The sequence below is a fragment of the Cydia amplana genome, chromosome 10, assembly GCF_948474715.1.
Source record: "Cydia amplana chromosome 10, ilCydAmpl1.1, whole genome shotgun sequence".
In the NCBI taxonomy this organism is placed as follows: Eukaryota; Metazoa; Arthropoda; class Insecta; order Lepidoptera; family Tortricidae; genus Cydia; species Cydia amplana.
In genome coordinates, this window is record NC_086078.1 from 18704917 (window position 1) to 18716029 (window position 11113).

At 38.5% G+C, this 11113-nt stretch overlaps 2 protein-coding genes across 2 annotated transcripts in view; one reads left to right on the top strand and one right to left on the bottom strand.

The window, feature by feature from the left end:
- LOC134651733 (major facilitator superfamily domain-containing protein 8) overlaps positions 1-4425 on the bottom strand; it is a 36254-nt gene extending 31829 nt beyond the window's left edge. Inside the window, exon 1 of the mRNA XM_063506835.1 lies at positions 4048-4425. Within this exon, the coding sequence (XP_063362905.1) occupies positions 4048-4284 (237 nt within the window). The 5' untranslated portion in view covers positions 4285-4425. The remainder of the gene's footprint in view (positions 1-4047) is intronic.
- The window catches only part of LOC134651450 (superoxide dismutase [Cu-Zn]), a 394084-nt gene that overhangs the window by 201849 nt on the left and 181122 nt on the right, over positions 1-11113 (top strand). The window lies entirely within an intron of this gene.

The following is an 11113-nucleotide window of genomic DNA, read 5'->3' on the forward strand; positions in this document are numbered from 1 at the left end:
ACCTAACCTAAGCCACTTTTCTGGCAACAATTTTTTTGTTGGGCGCTACGGACATCTACGGAGCATCTGCTCCGGCGCTACGGGCATAGCAGCCTCTTCGCCCTTGCGTAGCAAAGCGCAGGCACTAATGCTCTGCGCTTTGCTACGGCGGGTGAGGGCTGCTTCCCCTCCGCGCCTCCGGAGGACATACAGTGTAGGGGTAGGACAGACAAGACCACGTGGATAGTGGGGTGCTCCGATTCGGATTTTGGTTAGTTAGACTTAAAAAAGTGCGTTTAAGTCTTATTTTGAAAATCACGAATTTCATTATTCCGAGTTTACAAAAGATCGAATTTCTGAATACCGAATTACTTTATTTCCGATCGGTCAATGATTTTTCGGAATAGACAAATTCGGAAAAAATATTTTCATTATGTCATTTCGATATTTCGGACATATAAAAAATCGGGATTATGAAAATCGAGGTTATGAAAGTCGGAAAAACATATTTCGGAATATTTGGGTGTTCCCGTGGAAATAACGAGTAGGTAATTAAGAAACCGTTAAAACGTTGGTAAATTAATACTCAAGCGCTAATGTTTCATGTTGTTCGATAGATTAGGGTAATTGGTTAAAGGATTAAAACACAAAGGGCCTACCGCGAACCACGTTCGACGTGTTGCATCTCTGTCGCACTTGTAATTTCGTACGTAAGTGTGACAGGGAGGCAACACGTCGGACGTGGTTCGCGGTAGGCCTTCAGTTCTATATTGCGTGCTACAAAGATATGTAGGGGAGATGCGTGTATAATGATCCCTCAAAGTGAAATTATCCCCCCTCTTATCTGAGCAACTACTGATGCCTATCTAAATATGCATTAAACGTCTTCCCCGTGACCCCTCCAGTTGCCTCTTAAAGTGTCATGGCAGCACGTCTGATTTCGACTTTGAGTGGAAATAAGTCTGAGTCCGATAGTCTGATGTAAGTATAGGAAATTCTCCCAACAACCTCACGTCACGCTTACAAAAAAAGCGGCCAAGTGCGAGTCGGACTCGCCCATGAAGGGTTCCGTATTTAGGCGATTTATGACGTATTAAAAAAAAACTACTTACTAGATCTCGTTCAAACCAATTTTCGGTGGAAGTTTACATGGTAATGTACATCGTATATTTTTTTTAGTTTTATCATTCTCTTATTTTAGAAGTTACAGGGGGGGGGGGACACACATTTAACCACTTTGGAAGTGTCTCTCGCGCAAACTATTCAGTTTAGAAAAAAATGATATTAGAAACCTCAATATCATTTTTGAAGACCTATCCATAGATACCCCACACGTATGGGTTTGATGAAAAAAAAATTTTTGAGTTTCAGTTCGAAGTATGGGGAACCCCAAAAAATTATTGTTTTTTTTTTCTATTTTTGTGTGAAAATCTTAATGCGGTCGACAGAATACATCTACTTACCAAGTTTCAACAGTATAGTTCTTATAGTTTCGGAGAAAAGTGGCTGTGACATACGGACGGACAGACAGACGGACAGACAGACAGACAGACAGACATGACGAATCTATAAGGGTTCCGTTTTTTGCCATTTGGATACGGAACCCTAAAAATGCTTAGGTATATATTTAAATATTTGTTCATTTCATACCCATTCGGGTCAGGTGTTGGGACTGTTGGGGATGGGATGGAGCAATTTGTCCAAGATGAATTCATAGAGCGACATTTTATTTTACCTACGAAATTTATATTCCTTCCTACGAGTAGGTAGGTACAGTCACCTGTAATAATATATTGCATAACGAAGGCCACAAAAATATCTGACACGATCTTATTTGTAGAGCCATAATAAAGAGCGTGTCACATATTTTTGCGGCCTTCGAAGAGCAAGAAGGACTGTACGAGTGATAGAGACGAGGATTATGTTTTATAAGTAGATACTTAGTTAGAAATAGAACAATTGTTTGTTCTGTTATCAACTCGCAGCGGCAAGAGTTCGTCGACCTTTAGGGACAGAAATAGTGAGGAATTTCCACATTTAGATTTCAGGCCATCCGTTTATTCTTTCTTACAGAATATTAGATAGGTAGGTAGGTCTAAGATTGATCCCTAGATAACAAAAATCCTATCATGAATCAAATTTGTCTATCTGTAATCTGTAAAGTCTGTAATCGCGAAATTTGTTTCTGTGTGTTCATCGACTTCCCCGTACTCGAATACGTACTCGAACCCAAAATAAAATAAGATATCTACCCGAGACTCCAAAAGCATCTGCCTCTTGAATATGCCGTATTTTCTACATACTTTTTACCCTTGACTATCCGGAAATTTACTTCAGCGTAAAAGTTCCTAGAAAGTGAGATGATAGTATGTACAGTGATTTTTACTAGCGAATACCCATCATCATTTGAACAACACATTAATAAAACAATAGAATTAATAATCGATTGGCTACATAAAAATAATCTCTATATCAACTTAAAAAAAACCAAAACAATGACCTTTAAACAGAGAAAAGAACTTATTTCCGATTTAAAAATTACATACTACAAAGATCATGCAGGATTTGAAGAAACGGATTCAACAACTTTTTTGGGGCTATGCTTAGATCGAACATTAAGTTGGAACAACCACATAGACAACGTTTGTAAAAAACTAAACAAATATTCATATGCCTTACATAATTTGCGAAAAGTAGTAAACCAGTCGACAGTTTTAATCTCTTATCACGCTCACGTTACATCAACTTTGAGATACGGGGTTATATTCTGGGGTAACTGTACTGATAGAGAATTAGTGTTCAGAGCTCAAAAAAAGTGTTTACGATCAGTATGCGGTTTAGATTTAATAGAATCATGTAAATCCTACTTTATTAAGCTAAATATTCTCACGCTACCCTGTCTTTATATATATGAAGTCGCATTATATGTTAAGTATAACCCTCACCAATTCTCATATTTCAATAGTTATCGCCAACAACATAGAATAGATCATGTAAAACAGCGTTACTAAATAGCAAAAAGCTTTTTTGGAATAGCACCAAAAATTTATAATAAAAGCTACCAAAACAGATTTTAAAAATAGGTAATTTATTTATTTTATTTTTATTTATTGTTCAGAACACATACAGTCATATACTTGGTCAACCAGATATTGACAGTAGAAAAAGGCGGCAAATTTGAAAAATGTAGGCGCGAAAGGATATCGTCCCATAGAAAATTTGAATTTCGCGCCTTTTTTTACTGACAAGATTTGGTTGACCAGCTATAAATAAAAAAATATAGATATGATTACAAAATATGTAAAAAGAAGACCGATGGAGGTTCGATAATGATATAAATAAATTAAAAAAAATGTTGTATGATTTCCTAATAACTAAAGCATACTATTCTATTCAAGATTATTTGTCAGACTCAGGAAACTTTATAACCTTTTAATTTGTATTTGTTGTGTATGTTTTAAGACTTATATAGTTTATAATTGCACGCTACTGTTCTCTGTAGCTATTTGTGTGCCATGTGGCGAAAAATAGTGTTACTATATTTTATATGTAAGACCTACTGTTGTACATACCTACCTATGTTTAACAAATAAATAATTTGGAATTTGGAATTGGAATTTGGCGATTTTCCCGCGTAGCCTCTACTTAGCGCGTATAGCGCATTGATAGGACTGTGATACCTAGTGGTCGATATTAGACAGCGTGCTGTTATAGTTTGTTATGAATCGTTACATAAGGTGAGTGGGCGAGCGGGCGGTCGCGGGGTCGTCGGCCGCTCGTGAAAGTCACTGCCACAACACTGCCAGATGCACCGCATCGCATAGGACCCTTGCATAGGTTGATGCAAGGACGCGGACGCGGAGTGCTCAACTGTGCTCAACGCAGTAAACAAAGACTTGATTAACCCGCAGCACTTTTTTTATCTCTTAGGTCGGTATTAGGTACTCTGGCAAAGATAATTCTCAGGTGCATGTCATTGAAATAAAGTATCGCACTGCAGCTGATATACTTGCCGCTGGCTTAATTAACATATTTGTCGTCTAAAGTCTAAAGGTGTTGGATGAATACCTTGTCGAGGTAAGGCCAGACCCCGGTGAGCACTATACTGAAGCCCAGCGACATCTGGAACATGGTGAAGTAGATGACGTAGACGCTGCGCCAGCGCTCGCGGCGCTCCAGCTCCGACTCCAGCTCCGGAGCGTCCACCGCCGGGGACTCCGGCACCTCCAGCCGCTGGCGCTCCGCTGCCGTCCCGTCCTCCACCTCCTCCTTCTTATTAGATAAACTCCTCTTTAACCACTCCATTTTCCAAGTCAATTGACCAATGTAAACACTCTCACTTTCTATGAATGAACGTATCCTGTGTCACCGCGCACAGCTGATTGTGTTTACGCGCGTCGCGGCTAGCGGGGCCCGAGCGCAGAAGCGGGCCGACATCTCGGGATAGGGGTGCGGTGCGTGCCACAACGCGGACAAAGAACGTAAACAAAGAAGTGTCGCGGGCGCTCCGCGGCGCGCCGTTCGGTCAGTGTGGTTGCGCTCGCGCTCGCCTGCCGACTGCCCTGCGCTCGCGATGCATACTTGGCATTGGCACTCCGCCGTCCCTCCCGCGGCCCGCGACAGATAGCGACAACTATACATATATTCAACAAATAAATGTTTGACTGACTTGGTAAACAATACTAATTCCTTTTACCGATGCATTGTTTCGTGAAACATTTGTCTGATAAGTATGTATTTGGGTGATGCCTGTGTGGTAGAGTTCTGCTAATAACCGCACCAGTAGGAAGTTATAACAAACTTAACTAGTCGTTGGTAATCACATTTGAGCTTACACTAACTATAGGTAGGTCCAACAACATCATCATCTTCCTCGCGTTATGCCGGCCTTTTGCAACGGCTCATGGGAGCCTGGGGTCCACTTGGCAACTAATCCCAAGAATTGGCGTATTAGGCACTAATAGTTTTTACGAAAGCGACTGCCATCTGACCTTCCAACCGAGAGGGTAAACTAGACCTTATTGGGATAGTGGGGATATGTCCGGTTTCCTCGGAATGTTTTCCTTCACCGAAAAGCTACTGGTAAATATCAATGATATTGCGTACATTACATCCCGAAAAAGTCATTGGTTGAAAGTCAGAGAAGAAGGTTACCGCTACCACCAGCGCTCTTAGGTACCGAATATAAGCACCGCTGCGGCGACTTTTCTGTTGCTCTCTAATAAACAAGAGACTGCAAGATGGGAATACCTACACCAACTAAATTAATAATGCCTACATAACAAAACAATCTAACAAAACAATAGTAGTTGTGTTACAAGGAATCAAAATGATATATTTCCGTATGAAGCGATGGATTCTAAAGTAGAATCCTGAGCGCAGTGCCGGGCCGAGCCCTTGATCAGGGTAGAGCGAAATCGGGTTTTGGCGCCCTTCGTTGAAGTTTTCAAGCGTATTTTGAGCCCTCGCCACACTCGCGTCTTTTAAAAAAAATCTTATTAAGTACTCATTTTAGCGCCCCTCTATTAGCCATCCGGCGCCTAGAGCGGCCGCTCCACTCTCTCTACCCTAGATCCGGCCCTGCCTGAGCGTAATGTGGGATTCAAGTGTTAACGCCCAAGACGAAATAATTTTGATATCGTGTGACACATACTGCTTTTCACATCAACTATGAGGAAAATAAAAAAAGCGGCCAAGTGCGAGTCGGACTCGCCCATGAAGGGTTCCGTATTTAGGCGATTTATGACGTATTAAAAAAAAACTACTTGCTAGATCTCATTCAAACCAATTTTCGGTGGAAGTTTACATGGTAATGTACATCATATATTTTTTTTTGTTTTATTATTCTCTTATTTTAGAAGTTACAGGGGGGGGGGGACACACATTTTACCACTTTGGAAGTGTCTCTCGCGCAAACTATTCAGTTTAGAAAAAAATGATATTAGAAACCTCAATATCATTTTTGAAGACCTATCCATAGATACCCCACACGTATGGGTTTGATGAAAAAAAAATTTTTGAGTTTCAGTTCGAAGTATGGGGAACCCCAAAAAATTATTGTTTTTTTTCTATTTTTGTGTGAAAATCTTAATGCGGTTCACAGAATACATCTACTTACCAAGTTTCAACAGTATAGTTCTTATAGTTTCGGAGAAAAGTGGCTGTGACATACGGACGGACAGACAGACGGACAGACAGACAGACAGACATGACGAATCTATAAGGGTTCCGTTTTTTGCCATTTGGCTACGGAACCCTAAAAAATCTTAGTGTTGACACAATCTGATGCTTAAACAGATTAGGTATTTAAGCTAAAAAAATAATGTGCAAAAATTTTTTTAAATAGTGTGCTAGAACAGAAAAGTGTTACTTTGTGTCCTAGCAGGGAGGAAAAGTGCCACTTTGGTCCCTCCTAGCAGGGAAGAAAAAGCAGTACCTACAGTTGTTTCAACGCAGTCGAAGGTGTGCTGGACTGGACTTTGAATAAAAAATAACGAGAGTAGCGATTATTTCTCGAAAATCGAATTTTACTGGAAGCAATATTTCCATTCGCAAAATTTACCATTTTATTCTTTCTCACTAGCTTCCTCTCCCGGAAATATGCTATCGGGAAAGGAGAAATTAAAAAGTGGTAAAATTTGCGAATGGCAGAAATCGCAACTACTTAGGAAAAAACGATTTTCGGAAAATAGTACAGTAGCACCACTCATCGTCTCTACCTCTGTTTATCTCCTATCATGTTATCTAGGGCAAGTGGAAACAAGAACAGTTCGTTGCTATTTGTTTTTTATCAGGCATTATAAGGTACAGTTGAAATTTTCACAGATGTTGTATTTCTGTTGCCGCTATAACAACAAATACTAAGAACAGAATAAAATAAAGATTTAATTGGGGCTCCGGGCTCCCATACAACAAACGTGATTTTTGACCGAAGTTAAGCAACGTCGGGCGGGGTCAGTACTTGGATGGGTGACCGTTTTTTTTGCTTGTTTTGCTCTATTTTTTGTTAATGGTGCGGAACCCTCCGTGCGCGAGTCCGACTCGCACTTGCCCGGTTTTTATCTAAACTAAGTAGAATTTTTATAAACAACAATAAAATTATTTGAACAGCATGCTCATTGTCACTGTCTGTCACTACATAGTCAGGCGTGTCTCACTCCGCGATTTCGTCGCTTTGCTACAGGCAAAGAGTATTAAATCACTACGTTTTAAGAGTCGGCACTCTCGAACAAGCCTTAAACCGAATTAAGAACGTACATTGTGCCAACACACCAAATACATGTCAATACTGCCAACACAAAAAAAAACAACGCTAGGGCTCGACACTTCCGGTACCTACTGTTTATCGATATCGATAAATGTGCGATACGTGCTGTTGTACTGTACTACTGTAAAAGTAAATATTGAAAATCAGGTGGATTAATAAAATAAATGCAAAATATAAAAATAATTTTATTTTACATAATAAAGATAAGATACAGATAGTTTTATATTTACGTATACGCATATTACAATACGCTTATGAACGTAACTAAAGCTACAATCTACTTTTAGAGCACTCCTGCAAACACTGAGTCTTGCCTGTGAAGGCTGTGAACTCCAACTTCCCAAGTTCCCACAAAGGGAAAAAGCTGTCAGGCTCATTCACTTGTAGATATTCAGAGGTTGGAGTTTCATTCAGCCTTTGTATAGGTAAATATTCCAAATCCTCATTACCTGTTACCTTTACCCATAGTCGATATCTGAAATAAAGGGATTATCAATAAGTTGTTCGCACACTATTCGTGTCTTAGGTTACCTAGTTTTTACAAGAAGAATCTATTCACAGAATGTTTTCGTTTTAATCAAGGATGGTAAACGATAAAAACTACTCCAAACTAATTAAATTAGTATCTGGGAACGACTCAAAATGAAAATATCGCACAAAAACATCAGTTTACCGACCTGTTCGAATCAAGAGGAAATCTTGCTAAAAATATATCAGAAGTAAGTTTCCTTACACGCCTGACCCCACAAACTTCACATTTTCTTAAAGATTTGCCCCCCATTTAAATAAAAGCTAAAGTTATTTGGTCTAAACACAAAAATAAACACGTAACATAACCGCTTTCACCACAATTTAGAATGACGGTAGACGTTTTACCGATCATACCAACCTAAAGAAAAGTAGGTATAATACGTCTATGTTTGAAAGCAAGTATGGTATGTGTTACCAAAATGCAACAGCAGTCATTTTAATTCGATAAGATTATTTACTATACCTCAACGTTGGTAACAAGTACGTTCCTAAGTTATCATAGTATGGGGTGTCGATGGGCTGGCTACAGGTAGCTAAAAGTACATCCGTTCGGCCCCAATTTTGGGGAAAGTCATAAGCCGCGCGTGGCGCTGTCGCCACCTAGCGGCCATATCTGTGCTGATCGTAAGAGACGCGTTTTGTTAGAGAGTGAGTCTTCTGTACTTAGTACTATTATCTGGGGGCACGGTAGTGCCCCCGCCAAGACGAGCAAAGCGAAGCGCAAGGGCACTACCTACCTTTTCTCGAAGCGCTTCGTCGTTTTTTTGAACCCTCTTAACTTGGGTTTGGATTATACCAGATAAACAAAACTCTCAGGATATGATGTCAATAGTGGACTTATTAAGCATAAAAAATTTCAATTGCATAGCTCTTATACTTTGGATTTTATTAATGTCTAAAAAACCCCGATTTCGTCACTGACTCATTCACTCACTGTTGATCATCAAAACCTCTAGGGTACTTCCTGAAGTCCTAGGAAGCTGAAATTTGGTATGTGAGATAGTATTAGTCCACAAACAACAAAAAAATTCAAAAACTTGAAATTATTAGCCTCTAAGGGGGTGAAAAGGGGGGTGGAATTTTGTATGGGAAATCGATAACCGCGAAACCGATTTAGGTGAAATTTGGTATGTAGATAGTTATTGTTATGGGGAAGGATATAAAATAGTTTCAACCCCAAAATCGGTGGAAAAGGGGTGGAAAAAGGCGTTAGGGGAAAAGGGAGGTTGAAGTTTGTATGGGGAATCAGTAAAAAAAGCAGATTGTATATAAAAGCCCCCCAAATACGTATTTCAGGAATTTTAATAGTAAATCACCCGCAACCCTTTAAATCAGAAGATTGTTAAAGCAACTTACAAAAAGATGTGAAATCCCACCAAAAACATGTAAAATGTTGCCAAGACGAAACCATAAGGCTCGCACTGACAAAAAGTTATCAGATATCTTGTAGAGCCTCTTGTTTCATTATTGCAAGAACTATTTTATAATAAAAAATAATGAATAGTGAATACATATTTCACCTTACGCCCATGTGACGAAACGGCCAAGCCACATATTTTGACTAAGGTGTAGTGTCTGTGAAGGTAGGAACTGTAGAGTTAGAAGCTTGGCTCTACAAGATATCTGATAACTTTTTGTCAGTGCGAGCCTTATGGTTTCGTCTTGGCAACATTTTACATGAAAATGTTTTGGTGGGATTTATTCTGTGACATAGTATAAATTTAATCAAAGTCGCTTCCCGCTGTCTGTCTGTCTGTAAGTCTGTATGTATAATACTTAAAACCTTCGCGTTTTGAACACATATTAACTCACATTTATAGACGGGTCTGTATGTATGCTTAGATTTTTAAAACTTCGCAACGGATTGTGATGCGGTTTTTTTAATAGATATAGTGATTCAAGAGGAAGGTTTATGTATAATTTGTTAACCCGTGCGAAGCCGGGACGGGTCGCTAGTAAAAAAATATATATAGCTGGTCAACCAAATATTGTCAGTAAAAAAGGCGCGAAATTCAAATTTTCTATGGGACGATATCCCTTCGCGCCTATATTTTTCAAATTTGCCGCCTTTTTCTACTGTCAAGATCTGGTTGACCAAGTATATAGTGTGTCAAAGGTCTGTTTGATTTCAAACATAGACAGAGATAATCATACTATCTTAGTATGTATCAGTATAAATCAGTATAAATGATAATATCTATAAAATTCAAAGTAAATTTAAAAAATATACTTGGTCAACCAGATCTTGACAGTAGAAAAAGGCGGCAAAGGGTCTAGCCGCAATCCTATATTGAAACTGCCCCTGGCTGAAATGTATAAGGTATATTATATATATATATATATATATATATATATATATATATATATATTAAAAAAATAAAAATATTTTTTTAAGTGTTTATAAACAACTTACAACCTCAATTTTTTTTTTGTAAATGAACTAATATTAGGTGCATGTAACATCCAAATTTCAAAATAATCTAACTACTAGTTTAGCTACAAAAAATAAAAACGATTTAAAAAAAAAATTTTAGTCAAACCAAGGGGATTCTAGCCTTGAAATTTGGTAAAACTATATCTTATAATAAGACAAATAAACGCACCTAAGAATGGTATACATTTCAGCCAGGGGCAGTTTCACTATAGCATTGCGGCTAGACCCTTTGAAAAATGTAGGCGCGAAGGGATATCGTCCCATAGAAAATTTTAATTTCGCGCCTTTTTTTACTGACAAGATTTGGTTGACCAGCTATAGCTATATAGATGGTCAACCAAATCTTGTCAGTAAAAAGAGGCGGGAAATTAAAATTTTCTATAGGACAATATCCCTTCGCGCCTACATTTTTCAAATTTGCCGCCTTTTTCTACTGACAAGATCTGGTTGACCAAGTATATATTATAAATCGTTATGTTAAAATATTTTATGAATAAGACTTGCAACACAAATTTTGACAGGCTGAAATAATAGGAATCCGTAGTCTACAGCAGTGTTGCCAGATCGTACCTTTTAGTACGGTTTTGCCGGTTTTGCGTACTATTTTGGATCCTTGCGTACCTTTTTTGTACGCAGCGTACATCGTACTAAATTCGTACCTTTTGAAGTACGATAGTTTTAAAAAAAAATCGGTATGTTGGTTAATCCGGGGCAAAATTTCTAATTTGAAAATAATGGCCAACATAAAAAAGTACCATGTACATGTAGGTACTATAAGGAAATTAAAATTATGGACAATATATGTCCAAACAATGTACTTACGTAATTACAAATAGCAGTTGCAGTCGGCAGTTGTGTCTTAACAAAACTCTGATAGTCAAAATTCGGTCGGCCATAATTTT